General features: G+C 36.9%; 1 protein-coding gene across 1 annotated transcript; it reads left to right on the top strand.

The window, feature by feature from the left end:
- The first annotated feature begins 11,901 nt into the window (after positions 1-11,901).
- LOC136031027 (superkiller complex protein 2-like) lies at positions 11,902-15,137 on the top strand. The gene has a single exon (XM_065710212.1). It carries the CDS (start codon positions 11,908-11,910, stop codon positions 14,995-14,997), a length of 3,090 nt encoding a protein of 1,029 aa, XP_065566284.1. The 5' UTR covers positions 11,902-11,907; the 3' UTR covers positions 14,998-15,137.
- The last annotated feature ends 661 nt before the right edge of the window (positions 15,138-15,798 follow it).

Here is a 15,798-nt window from a genome sequence, read left to right as displayed (position 1 = left end):
CGAGGAACTACCAGAGCATCGCAAAACCAGACTTGCTGCTAAAAGAAAAAGTGAAAAAAGAAGGCGTGCCGAGGAATCACAAGAGCAACGTGAAAACAGGCTTGCGGCTTCAAGAGATAATGCCAAAAGAAAGCGTGCCGAGGAATCACAAGAGCAACGTGAAAATTATTGCATGGTATTCAGGTACAACCCAGTCGATGATTATAGTAGATGTGTTCAAATTAGGACTAGGACTATGTCTAAAATGTGTCCCTACTGCAAGGCCTTGAAATTTAATGGTGAAACAATGGGAATATGTTGCGCCTCAGGAAAAGTTAAACTTCCTCAACTGGCTGCATCCCCAGAGCCATTGAAGACTTTGCTTACTGGAACTACGTCAGAATCTAAGCGCTTTTTATCAAAAATCAGAAAATATAACTCATGTTTCCAAATGACGTCGTTTGGTGCCCAAATCGAAAATCCAGATCAATTTATGCCTACTTTCAAAGTAAAAGCGCAAATTTATCATAGAGCAGGGTCCCTTCTACCATTCTCAGGCGAGAACATTTTGTTATGGAACCGACGGCTATCACTTCAATATTAAATTGATAAATCCAGTCACTAACAAAGAAATGAATAAGAAATGCAGTGCAATGCATTATTATTCCTATAGACTAATGATTCGGCAGGATGAAGACAATTATATTTTAAAATGCCGTCAATTGTTTCACCAATACATGGTTGATATGTATGCAAAAATTGAATAAAAACGTTTGCTATTTATCTGTCTGAATCAGACCAAGTTCTGCTCTGAACAATACATTCATTTGCGAGATGCAGTTGTAAATGACGGTAATACCACAAACGTTGGAAGATTAACGATTTTACCTTCGTCATATGCTGGCAGTCCCCGTCATATGCATGAATATGCTCAAGATGCTATTGCGTATGTTCGTCTCTATGGTCGTCCAGATTTATTTATTACATTTACATGTAATCAATCTTGGGACGAGATACAGCAGCTTTTACTTCAAGGACAATCGGCGGTTCATAGACATGACATTACGGCCCGTGTCTTCCAGCAAAAGTTGAAATCACTGATAAACTACATAGTAAAACTTGAAGTGTTTGGGTCAGTGCGATGCTGGATTTGCTCAGTGGAATGGCAAAAACGAGGATTGCCACACGCACATATACTAATCTGGCTACATTATAAAATTACTTCGAATGAAATTGATGATTTGATTTCCGCTGAAATACCTGATGAAAATGTCGATAAGGTGTTATATGATATTGTTGTAAAAAATATGATACATAGACCTTGCGGTGCACTGAACGAAAATTCACCATGCATGGCCAAAGGAAGGTGCACAAAGCAATATCCTCGACTTTTAGTACCCAACACAATTACTGGCAATGATGGTTACCCACAATATAGAAGAAGATCTACTGAAGATGGCGGTAAAACAGCAATAATAAAGAAGCGTAACGGTACCACCATCGAAGTAGATAACCAGTGGGTTGTTCCATATTCCCCATTATTATCAAAAACATTTAATGCACACATAAACGTTGAATACTGTAACTCCGTAAAGGCAATCAAATACATATGTAAATACGTCAACAAAGGCAGTGACATGGCAGTTTTTGGCTTGCAGTCCGAAATCAAAGATATCGACAAAATCGTACAATATCAGGCTGGAAGATACATAAGCAGTAATGAAGCTGTTTGGTGAATTCTTTCATTTCCGATACATGAACGTAGTCCAGCTGTTGTTCACTTATCAGTACATTTACAGAATGGTCAACATGTTTATTTTTCGGAATATGACGTGCAACAAAGAGCCCTGAATCCACCGGATACAAAGTTAACTGCTTTCTTTTCGCTATGTAAAAATGATTCTTTTGCAAAAAAAACTGCTGTATGCTGAAGTGCCTTCGTATTACATGTGGAATACTAAAAATAAAGTATTTGAACGTCAAAAACAGGGTAAGTCAGTCGACGACCAACCAACCATCTTCAAATAACCACGATAGGAAGACTCTACACCGTTCACCCCAATCAACATGAATGCTTCTTTCTACGCCTGCTTTTGGTGAATGTACTCGGTCCGACGTCCTTTGAGTATTTGAGAACTGTAAACGGTACTATACATGACACTTACCGTAGTGCATGCCAAGCTCTGAATTTATTGGAGAATGACCAACACGGGGATAACTGCATCAATGACGCGTGCGAAACGTCAACTCCAAGTCAAATTCGTGCATTGTTTGGAATCATACTAACAACTTGCTCTCCTTCAGCTCCTACAGAGTTATGGGAAAAATATAAATCGAAAATGTCCGAAGATATACTCCATCGAAAACGGTTAGAGACGTCAGATATGACTTTTGATTTTACATCAGAAATTTACAACTACACTTTAGTTATTATAGAAGATTTGTGCGTATGTATGGCAAACAAACCTCTTCAGGATTTGGGAATGCCTTTACCTAATCGTACTGCTGCTGTTTCGACATGTGTAGAATTGGATCGTGAACAAAGTTACAGTACGAGTGATCTATTGTCGTATGTACAAAATAACATTTCCAAGTTAACGTCGGAAGAAAAAGACATTTATGATACGATAATGCATTGTGTCGATAACAAAGTTGGAGAAATTTTCTTTTTGGATGTGCCAGGAGGTACTGGTAAAACGTTTGTGATAAAACTGATACTGGCATCAATTCGATCAAAAAATGATATAGCGTTGGCAATTGCGTCGTCCGGAATAGCCGCAACGTTTCTTCCTGGTGGAAGGACTGCTCATTCCGCTTTGGAATCGCCTCTGAATTTGCATTCTACAGAAACTCCAATGTGCAATATTTCCAAATAATCTGGGATGGGTAAAGTATTGCAGCAATGCAAACTTATTATTTGGGACGAGTGCACAATGGCACACAAAAAATCGCTCGAGGCTCTGGACCAATGTTTGAAAGATTTGTGAGGGAATTCGATACCCTTTGGCAGCACATTAATATTGCTTGCGGGAGATTTCAGGCAAACATTACCTATAATACCTAGATAAACCCCTGCAGACGAAATGAATGCTTGCCTGAAAAATTCTAATTTATGGGCACACGTAAAGACATTAAAATTAACTACAAATATGCGTGTCCGATTGCAAAACGATGACTCTGGTCAAACTTTTTCAGATCAATTGCTGGCAATTGGAAACGGAAAGCTCCCAGTAGACTCAATTTCAGGACGTATACAACTATCTGCTGAATTCTGTAATTTAGTGACGTCCAAAAATGAATTGATTGAAAAAGTATTTCCGAATATTCTAAACAATTATAAAAATAATAAATAGCTAAGTGAAGGAGCGATTCTTGCACAAAAAATATAGACTTCCACGAAATCAACTATATTGTTTTGACCAAGATTCGAGACCAGGCAATCCTTTACAAGTCAGTCGACACAGTTTTGGAACCAAATGAGGCGGTTAATTATCCAACTGAATTTTTAAATTCCGTGGATCTTTCAGGGTTTCCACCACACGTGCTACAACTAAAAATAGGCGTACCAATAATATTGTTACGTAACATAAACCCACCAAAGCTTTGCAATGGCACGCGACTTGCCGTAAAAAAAAACAATGGCAAACGTAATAGAGGCCACAATCTTGACAGGGCCTTTTGAGGGTGAGGCTGTTCTTATTCCTCGCATTCCCATGATTCCAACGGATCTGCCTTTTCAATTTAAAAGATTGCAATTCCCAATTCAATTAGCATTTGCAATCACCATCAACAAAGCTCAAGGTCAATCATTAGAAAAATGTGGTATAGATCTTAATACTGATTGTTTTTCCCATGGACAATTGTACGTTGCATGTTCGAGGGTCGGTAAACCTGACAATCTATTTATATGCAGCGACAATTGGACAGCGAAGAATGTTGTATATTCGCAAGTTTTACGCAATTAATTTGTATTGTATCTATCTATCTATCTATCTATATAAAAACGAGTTGTGTGTATGCATGTTTGTTTGTTTGTAAAAAGAGCGTTTGCATATGACGTCTTTATAAGTACATAAGGCTTTGTATATGCACAGACAATGGGAAAGCCAAGAATGTTGTATATTCGCAAGTTTCTTTTCCTTACTTGTTCCAAATGTTCTTTTCCTTACTTGTTCCATAACCATTTCGTCGACAATTCCATCTAATTTCAAGTTACCTACTTTAGTGCTTTTTCCTTCTATCATACTAAAATTGCAACAACAGTTACACTTTGAATTTTGGTTAGCTGTATCTCTGCTTTCTTCCTTTGTTATTCCTTATCCAACGATCCTGCTTCGCGTTAACAGATGTTCTAGTTGTCCCTACGCCTAGCCAAATGCACATTTTTTTTAGGAGAACCTTTGGGTCCATGTTGCAGTACACGCAAAGCTCTTCAATCAAAATCCTTTTACTTGGACCCAAAACTAAAATTATACCACATCCCTTTTCTATACCATCTATACATTCTCCCTTTAGTAACTGAAAAGCTGCTGCCTGTACCCATTTAGATAGAAATTCTCGCACTATATATACTTCTTCAACTAATTGCTCATAGGTTGGTAATAAGACGCTTAGATTTTCCATTATTTACAATAATTAAAGAATTTTCCTCAATAACTTTTAAACTAGTGCGACTGGTTAACTAAGAAAAAAAAATGTGTTTTAATTAAATACACCTTGTGTTTCAGGACTCATTCGTAAATCATCGGAACAAAAAGTCCAATTTAAGCGTAAAGAGCAAGTTATTAAGGTGGGGACAACAGCCCTCATATACGTAATAATTTCTGTCCGTTTAAGTTATAATACTGCACCTTACTTTCAGTGGAAAAAAAACTTGGTTCGTTTTTTTATTCAATTGTACTATAAGGTTGAAGCTTTTCAGTTAAAATGTAAATTTAACTTGCAGTGGTATAGACGACAAATCCTTGTTTTCACCAGGCAATCCCTAGGTGACTTTAATAAAGTCACATAGGTTTAAGTTTTCAAAGAATATTTTCAGACAAATCCTGCTATTTACACCATATTTACATACATGTGCACTGTATCACATTTAGAATAGAATATACAAATGGATGGATCGGAGCCAAATCGGTCCACTTTGAAAAAATTAAGCGAGAAAAGCGAGTTTTAATTTCAACGAAGCAGTGACCAAACATTACAAACAAAACAAAATTTTAATCTAAAATTCAAAATATTTCAGCCCCAAGTCCGGGTGCCTCTCTCAAGAGGAAAAAGGCTAAAAAAAAAATTAAGTAAGAGTTAAACAAACAGTTGTTTTTAAAAAATAACAAAAAAACAACAACTGAACACACATTCCCATAAATTCTGAAGAAAGGACAGACATTGTCCTTTCGACATCTTTAGAATTCAAAATCATTTTGAGGAAGGCGGGAGGAGGAAGATTAGAGAAAATTTTGGCGAATGGGCAGGCAGTAGTTTAAAAAAAAAAAATTTCTCTGATTTGGCTACTGTAAAATGTCAGGTTTTTCCTTTTTTCGGCATGAAGTTATACCCTTTTCCCTCAACTGTAATTCGGGGAGTGATTTCGTTAATTGACCTGTTAGGTGTTCAAATAAAAATTATGTCTGGTTTTGTGCATTTAAGTTGGAAAGGAACAAAACACTAGATTCGTGAACCAATTCAACAATAATTAAAGCTTATGCACTTGGGTTTTCAATTCAAACATTTCGAAAATAAAACTATAAATTGCAGTAACTAATTGGCTATGCAACAAGAATTTGATAAAACCAAACGGATGTCAACTGATCATTAAATAATAAAGTCAAATAAATAAAATAAATACAATTAAAGAAATATACAATTGTACTGTCTCAGCTGTCAGCTTTTGTTTTAAAACAAAAGTGAACTTGCATCTGCATGTTACTCCAGGACTTTTAACTCAAAAAAGGGTCGAACCCGGACAAAATTGCAATATAAACGAAAATGGTGCCAAACCGATCAGAAGAGATTTATTAAAAAATACTAAAAATCCCCATAAATCTGACTGTGGCGAATACTCGAAAAATAGGGGAAAAGGGGGGAGTACTGGGGAAAATGGGAAAAATGGTGAACATGCCAGAAAATAGTTTAAAGTGAGTTTTCTGGGGTTATCACATACGCTGATTACGAAATTGACATCTAAAATTTAGTATAGAAAAGGGATACTACGGGAGACAGGGGAACAGGGAAAAAAGGGGAGAAAAGAGAAGAATACAGCGTAGGGGTGGAAAGCGGTTTGGAAGATTCTGGGGTATTCCTATTTGGTGATTACGAAACTGAGAAATAAAATGACATAAAAAATCGATTAACATAAAATGGGGAAATGAGGGGAGGGAGGGAAAAAGAGAAATATATAGGGTAGGAGTAGAAAGCATGTGAGAATGTGTTTTCTGGGGTTTTTCTATCTGCTGATTATAAAATTGACATCTAAAAACAAAGTTTGATAACAAATACAGGAGATCTATAGAGGTTCGGCTACCCCATAGGTTCGAAAAAGCCAAAAAAAAAATACATTATCCCGTATTCCTCGCCGTTTTCAACAAGCGCGTGGGTTCGTCAATATAATCCTGTTCTAATTTGACATTCAGTAAGAGAAGCAAGGTAGACTAGCAAGGTTGTCAAGAAAGAGTTTTTGAGCAACTTTCAGAACAAACAGCGAATTATAAGCAGCATCAGGGAAAACCCCAGAGTCAAAGGATCTGAAGTCGTCCATGCGGAGGACGATGCCGTAAAGAAAGCAGAAAACTTTGAAACGATAGTTCTTAGCAACAACACTGACCTTTTGATTCTACTCTTGTATCACCTCCCGCCTAATGCAAAAACATTTTACTTCGAATCGTCAAAGTACGCAAAAGAAGAGATAACACGGTTCTGGTGCCTCAACAAAGTGGAAAAAAAATTGGAGAAGTATCCAGGCTGGTTCTGGTAGGGCACGCACTCTTGGGATGTTAAAGTCTTGGACACGACTTCACGAGCTTTTGGACTTGGAAAGCAGGGTGTGCTACCTCTTTTGAAGATGAGCAAAGTACCCAGAAAAAAATGCGAAATGTTTCTGGATGAATCATCGTCCAAAGATAAAATTGGGAAAGCGGGTGAATATCCTCTCCTCAGCTTGTATAAAATACGACCAAACGAAGATCTCACTAAGCCGCGACATCGAATTTTCTTGGAAAAGGTTTTTTCGTCTAATACTACGGCACTTGTTAAGCCTGAAAGGCTTCCACCAACTGAAGCTGCAGCTTCATTCTAATCCCAGCGAGTGCACCTCCAGGTACCCCGTTGGAAAGAGGAACCAGTTGAACTTGACCCGGCTAACTGGAGTTGGGTCCTCAGAGACCATAAATACTCACCTGTGATGACCGATTTGTTGCTCGCACCTCAGACTCTTTTGAGTGTCGTGATTGCAACTATAAGATAGACTGCGAGAATTCGCAATGCAGCTGCAAGGAAAATGGATTAGCGTGTACGTTCGCGTGTGAAGAATGTCAGAGTATCAATTGTTTGAACAGGGACAACAAAATTGTTGGAGACGAGGAGCTCGACTAGTGATATCAATGCTGTGTTTTTCAAGTCAACTATACTACCTTCAAATGTGCAGGTTTTACCTTTAGCTACTGAAGTTCTTTTTTTTTAGTCAACGATATGGCCTTCAAAAGTGCTAATTTAACCTATAATAGCTGAAGTTTTATACTGTAGCCACTGCCAAGTGGTTTTTTATGTTCGGTAATTCAAAAGGTTGTAAGGAATGTCTGTAATTCAAGAAAGTAAAATTTTGATACTTAACCGAGTTATTTTGTCCATAGGCCTACTTATTATCCATTAGCAGCTGGCTCAGGAGTCAGACCTCCCTTCGTTTTTTCGTTATTTCCTCCAGTTTTTTCCAAATAAGGAATACCAAAGCATATTCTACGTACTTAGATTTACCTGTTTATTTACCAATTTGGGATATATATTTGAGGTTTAATAATAATAATTTATTTGATACCCGCTTGTTTTGACAAATTAAGCGGAGTAAAAACATTAAGGAAAGAAAAACAAAATAACACAAACAATACAATTAATACAGTCTAATCAAAGGGTGGTAAGGGCCCAAGCGTTGACAGGCCTCAGCACCTAATCTAGCATAGAGTTTTTTATAAACAAAAATAATATCAGTGGCACAGAACTTTCTGATAATCTTCTGATTTCTATAAGAACGCGGCAGATACAATAAATATTTACAATAACGAAAATACAGAACTCTTATACCCTGCAAATCTTGATTATTAAACAACGGGCGCAAACCGGAAAGAAACAATATAGAATGATCGCAATATGTAGAATAAAGTCTGGATAAAGCCTTTCGTGAAAATCTGCCTCGGTTCAGGACAATCTTCGCGTACCATTTTTTAAGTTTACTTTTAATATCATTGAGCCCACAAGATTGAAAAGCCGATAAAGATGAACAAATACTAATACCAAGCCACCGAATCGAAGAAACGAGCTTAACTGAAAAATAACCACAACTAAGATCACTAATTTGATGCTTTGCATTAAAAACTAAATATTTACATTTTTCAGCATTAAGTTTGAGGCCGATTTCCTCAAAAGACTTAGATACAAGCTGTGTCGACTTAATTAGGCTAGATTTAGTGCGGCTGATCAAAAGTAAATCATCTGCATATGCAATATACGAAAGATTAGTTAGGCCTAAAAAACATGATGGATTTTTGCGTGGCAAAACAGAATAAAGACAAGCATTAAAAAGATAAGGGGATAAGACTCCTCCTTGCCTAAGACCAGAACGGATGGGGTCTTATCCGTTTATTTAGGCATATTAGGCATCTTAAAATATTGTAATTTTTTTTAGAATTGTATAGTATTTTCGTATAGAGAGTGGGAATGCAGTGCTGATTCCCAAGTTGGATGCCTTTGATGGGATCAGAGAAATCACTAGGTAAAAACAAAAATTCCCAAATCGTCAAAGGTAAGTGTTAATACAAAATGAGGTTACACAAGAAAGTGGGAAGGTCTAGGAATGGGTATCCTGAACTCATGAGATTTGCCAAACTTTCCTATATGTGTCAGGGCACATATCCTTGTTACGTTAATTTAATAAAAATTGTCCTAATGTCTGGCCAAATTTCTCCCTCCCCTATATTTCCATTATTCTGTTGTTCTGCTGATCACAGTACCTTCACTAATGAACTTGCTGCCTGCTGCTACTGCTAATTCTAAACATAGTATTACTCCTACTAATACTCCTACTCCTACTAACCTACTACTGCTACTACTACTATTACTACTGCTACTACTACTACTACTACTACTACTACTACTACTACTACTACTACTACTACTACTACTACTACTACTACTACTACTACTACTACTACTACTACTACTACTACTACTACTACTACTACTACTAGTACAACTACTACTACAGCTACTACTACCACTACTATTACTACTACTACTACTTATACTGCTACTACTGCTACTACAGCTACTACTACTAATTCTAAAACTAGTATTACTCCTTCTAATACTCCTACTACACCTACTACTGCTACAACTACTACTACTACTATTACTACTACTACTACTACTACTAAAATAATGCTACTACTACTTCTACTACTGCTACTACTGCTACTACTACTACTACTACTACTACTACTACTACTACTACTACTGCTACTACTACTGCTACTGCTACCGCTACTACTACTACTCTTACTACTACTACTGCTACTAACTTTAAAGAAAAAATATCTGTGTGTTTTCATTTAAATTCTATCGTTCGGGGGCCTACGATCCTTAAGGATGGAGAGAAAACGTGAAGCAGAAAATAGAGTTGAGGAAACACTATTAATAATGAACAAATAGATCAAGCAAAATTTCATATGGGCGAGTAATACACTAAGAAAAGACTTTACAACAGTGTTTACAGCGGTAGCAGCAGCCTAGTAAAGAACTATTACGGCCCATAATAACAGACAAAATACAGCCTGAAACTCCCCAAAACAGGCGTCAGACTGAAACAAAAAGTACACCATTGAAATTGGCTTATCTGAAAACACTAGACAGAAAACTGCAACAAGGAAAATCACTTTTTTGTATGGGAAGCATCTTTCTTCCTTCTCCGCAGCCAGCGAGACACAGGAACATCATAGAGCTGTTTAATAGTTCATTTTAAAGGAAATGCCCATATATAGTGCCTTTTGTGGCACATATCTGTGATAACGCCGACCTCAAATTCATCGTCTATATAGAACTGGTTTTTTCCGACCATGTATGAGATTCATGGAGTTTTGAGAGCTATACTTTGGTTTTGTCATGGTTTTTTTTTTCTAGCATCCCGATTTCAGCTTATTCCTAGAAAGTGGCAAGGGTTTAACTTCTGCGGTTCCTACTGGAAGTGTGGACCTTAGGCCGGATTGATGAATAAGACTTTGTATTTTAGAAAGCTTTGTAGAACTCTTGCCTTGGGCCAAGAATCTGTTGTTTCTACTCATTTCTGTTCGCGATTTCAGCTGAGTTTATCATTCAGTTTCTTACACTTGGGATTGCGGTAGAGAAATGGTATCAGATGTGAGAAATTACCGGGTTTCTGGATTTCATGTTGTTCATGTTTGTTCTTCATTTCCACGAATGCTAATGCAAGTTTCTTACAATTTTAAATTATGCATCACTCAATGTTGGTATTATAGTTGGTGAGACCAAGATGCTACCTGATAAATCAATTCAATATTTATGTATGTTGTTCAATAACTAAAATATGATACCTATAATAATACTTATTTGTGGCTTAAGTTTTTAAGCTAATTTAAATTCTATACCAAAAGTTATTGATATCACACCTGGTGTAAAACTAGGGAAATCGTTCTAGATTAGGCTGTTGTTGTCAGGCTCCATACTCATTTTTGCTTCCTAAGTCAATATTCTGGTTTTTTGGCTTTTGTGTTTTCGGTAAAGCAGAGCAAATCTAAAGAACATGTAAACAAAGCAACTGCAAAAGAGATTCCACTTCGTGCCAAACGCTATTCACATACCTGACCTTAGGATGGCCAGCTAGCTTGTATACTGGTTCGATGCATTACTGAAACGCTGGCTATCTCTGAAACTTCAAAATTGTTTTTTGGACCAATTAGCTAGCGAAACCAAGACAAAAAATGAGTAAAAACAACTTTAAGTGTACATATACAATACATGTTAACCTATTAATAGATGCCTTATTTTTTTATTCCCATATTCTCAGTGTCAGATATAAAAGGTATAATATGCCGCTATTCTTTTACCTCGTACTTACACCCCGGTGTTTTAAATGTCTCTTGAACCTTCTATTCGTTCCTTCTTTTCGAGGAAGATCGTTCAAGATAGTAGCGCAACCCCGGATGACGTTGTTCCTAAGTTCTTGGTTCTTATCGTGTCCTCCTTTAGATAATTGGAACGAGCTGTGTGCTTTCGCGTCTGCCTTGTCGGTGGGTCAAAGGAAGGAGCAATGGGAGAGAAATTTTCTGAGGGACACAAATTTATATACTTGGAGAAAACAGCCATCAATGCAACTACGTCAACGTTTCATTTAGAGGCAGGAGTGAGTCATACGTAGAGGCCCAACCTCTACACATGACAAATACTTTTTGAAAAGTATTCTTCACATTACACACATCTTTTGACAGGGGATTTGATATAATGATTGATTGATTTTTTAACTAATTTCCAAAATGACGTCAGTTATACTTTTTAATGACACCGTGTATGATAGATGCCCTGCAATAAATGACGTCACGTCAAAACTTAAAATCAAATATGAAAACGAATGATGTCGTTTCTAATGACATCATTTGTATCATATAAAAGGATGCATACAGCGAATTCACCTCAGTAGATTATAGAATTTTAAAGATGAATATGCAGTCCACTTTTTTTGACAGTCTTAGATTCAGCAACCAGTGGCAAAGACACGAGGAGACAACGACTGAAGGTAAGCGAAACCCAACATTATGGGCTGAAACCGTTAATGTCAGTGAAGCTGTTGATTTTGACACTATGGTTCCAAACCCTGCATTCAAATGGAAGTTTGAGCTTGACAGCTTTCAGAAACATGCTATTCTTAAATTGGAGAAAGGTGAAAGTGTTCTTATCGCTGCACATACATCTGCAGGGAAAACAGTAGTTGCTGAGTATGCTATTGCTTTATCTCGGAAGCATAAGATGAAGACATTTTACACTTCACCTATCAAAGCCTTGTCCAACCAGAAATTTAGAGAGTTTAGAAGTACTAGTGAAGACGTCGGGATTATAACAGGAGATGTCCAGATCAATCCAAATGCGAGTTGTGTTATAATGACGACCGAGATTTTAAGATCCATGCTGTATAATGGGCAAAGTTCAGTTCAAGACCTAGAATGGGTCATATTTGATGAAGTTCATTACATGAACGATTCTGAACGAGGTGTCGTATACGAAGAAGTCTTAATTCTTTTACCAGAACACGTGGGAATCATCATGTTGAGTGCCACTGTTCCCAACACCTTGGAATTTGCGTCATGGGTTGGCATGACGAAGAAAAGAAAGATTTATGTTATAAGCACACCGAAGAGGCCTGTACCTTTGGAGCATTATTTATATACAGGACAATCTAGAAAATCACAGGAGCACAAATTTCTTATTTTAGGAGCTGAGGGAACTCTACTGCGTAAAGGCTATTTAGATGCTGTAGAGGCAAAGAAACCAAAAGAGAAATTCCATAGTCAACAGAAAGACACTGGAAAAGGGGCTCTTGGAGGGGGTAGACGAAATTATGATCATAGATGCAATAAAAAAGAAGGCAATAAGGTTAAAAACGTCACAGCTATTACTACTCCTACTCCAAAATGGGGCCCACAGCGCCGAAAGCAGCTTTGGATTCGAGTAATCGATCATCTTCGTTCCGAAGATAAGCTCCCTGTTATTTGTTTCACTTTGTCAAGAGATGAATGCGATGAAAATGCAGACTTATTGGCTTCTGTTGACTTGACAACAGCAGACGAAAAAGAAGAAATTTCTCGATTCTGGCAAAAATGCCTGAAAAAACTCAAAGGCTCAGACAAAAAGCTTCCACAAGTTACTGAAATGTCAAGTCTGCTGAACCGAGGAATAGGTGTCCATCACAGTGGAAAATTGCCAATTTTAAAAGAAATTGTTGAAATGCTGTTCCAAGCTGGGAAGGTTAAGCTGCTATTTGCAACTGAGACTTTCGCAATGGGAGTAAATATGCCTGCTCGCTCAGTAGTTTTTGACGATATGATGAAAAACGACGACAATGGTCGAAGACAATTGCTGCCTTCAGAATATATACAGATGGCTGGACGTGCTGGAAGACGAGGTTTAGACTCTACTGGCACTGTTCTAATATTATGCAAAGATAATGTGCCGGAATTGGAAAGCCTTCATAAAATGATGCTCGGAAAACCTCAAAAATTAGAATCGCAGTTTCGTGTGACTTATTCGATGATATTGAATTTACTGAGAGGAAAACAATTAAAAGTTCAAGACATGATGAAACTAAGCTTTAGTGAGGTTCATTTTCGCTCAAAAATCGAACAATTTGAAAAGGAAATGAAGCAATTAGAGATCCGCCCAAAACTTGACTGTAACATGTGCTCAGATGTTGAAAGCTTATATGAAGCTGCTAGAAAGTATCTAGAAAAAAAAGCTGAAGCGTATAAGCTTGTTTTACACCCCCAAGTAATTAAGGCATTGAAACCTGGACGCTTTTTAACAGTCGTCGACGATGAATGTGTTTTAAAAGTTGGTCTTCTTCTAGATGTCAATAACCTTTCTAAAGAGCCCATTTTTAAGACTTTAGTCCTCCGTGGGAGCAGAGAAACAAAGAGAGAAAACTCAATGAAAAAAACAGATAAAACCAGACCGAAATCTGCCCTAACACCAAAAATGGTAGCCCTTGTAAAACATACATATTTTGTTCCACATGGTCGGGACGGTGACGTTTTATCTTTGAAGGTAGAAGACATTGCAGATGTTACCAATTTCACCCTAAAAGTAAATTGCAAGGCCATATTAAATGACTGGAACGCAAAACCGAAGGAAGATTCTCCATGTTCTGAATTTGTGAAAGCAATTGATGCCTTATTGAGTATGTCAAAAGATCCCAACTTCAGTTCTCTTAATTTGGAAGAACATTTAAAACAGAAAAATTACGACATGGTTTTGAAATTGCAGGACTTGCAAAAAATCAAACCAAAGTATGAGGATTTCAATTGTTACTTGTGCTCATCTTTTTATGACCATTGGAATTTCACTGTACAAGAGCGAGAAGAATACAAACGGTTAGCTTACCTCACTTCGGACGAGCGTCTTGGTAATTCAGCAGAATATGCTGCAAAATTGAATGTTTTGAAATCTTTCGAGTATGTTAATTCGGATAACGTAGTTCAACTGAAGGGACAGGTAGCGTGTAGCATTGGAAAACAAGAATTAATGCTGACCGAGTTATTATTCCACAATATTTTCACCGATTTACCAGAAGAAGATATTGCAGCATTACTATCATGTTTAGTTTTCAATCAAAAGCCTAAGATTGAGCCAAACCTTACTTCTTCTCAAATGGCTCCTAAGATGGAGCCAAACCTTACTCCTTCTCAAAAGGAAATTGTAGAGCGCATTCAAAAGTTAGCAAAGGAAATTGGTGAAACTCAAAAAGACTTCGGTTTACTAGAAAAAGTTAATGACTATGTTGATCAGTTTCAATTTGGCCTAGTTGAGGTGGTTTATAGATGGGCGATGGGTGAGTCATTTATAGAAATTATGAAACTGACTAATGAAAAGGAAGGCTCGATAGTAAGAGTGATACAGCAACTTGTAGAGACTTTAGAGGATATTCGTAAAGCCGCTCAAATACTTGGTAATCCAACACTCGAAAGTAAGATGGAGGCTGCTTCAACAAAAATAAAGCGTGATATTGTTTTCCAAGGCAGTCTATATTTAGAGTGAACTTCGTATAAGTACCTGACTAGACCAGTATGTATTTTAATATTTGTTTTGTGGCTTGAAAAAGGTGACTATAGTGAGCCTGGACTTCCTCTTACAGTTAGTCTTGAATTTGTATGTCTCCAGTTTTGTACCATGTAAAATAAACCATATGTTTCTTATCTTTTATAAAGATTAATTAGGATTAAGTAAGGTTTTGATTTATTTTATAAAAATCGGTAGATGGTTTCTTATTTTCTGATGGAAATTCAGTAGAATGGAGGTGTGTAATCTGTAAGCTTTTTGTCTTAGAAAAATTCTTCTAAAATTCAGCAAAACGTAGGATTAAATTGATTAATTTAACGGGTTTATGCCCACAGTATTTTCACAGTTACATAAAGTATCACAACGTAAGAATATACAGAAAATACTAGAACAGGGAATTTTTCGTGAAGCTAGCGCATTTCGCATTGGTTGACATCATTTATCTTATAGTTTTGTTCTTCTATTATAATCCTTATGGAGGATTACATTGTCAAAAAGGTCTTAAAACTAAAAATATTCTAATCGTCTCTACTACCGCTTATTTATTAACTGTCTGTATGAGTCTACATGAAATATAACTTATTCAAATATGTTCCAATCAAAAATGTTTCAGGAATTAAAAAATAAAAAGCAACCCTCCTCGCTAGCACATACATTTTTCAAAACACATCTGATAAAAATATTAGATAGCCACTTTCTTCAACATAGTTGAGTGGCCCAGAAGCTGCTTATCTAGGGATATTTTTGAATGTCAACTCCCCCATAGTTATGCAACGTGCC

The sequence above is a fragment of the Artemia franciscana genome, chromosome 9 (assembly GCF_032884065.1).
Source record: "Artemia franciscana chromosome 9, ASM3288406v1, whole genome shotgun sequence".
Taxonomy (NCBI): Eukaryota; Metazoa; Arthropoda; class Branchiopoda; order Anostraca; family Artemiidae; genus Artemia; species Artemia franciscana.
This window is presented reverse-complemented; position numbering and strand designations above follow the sequence as displayed.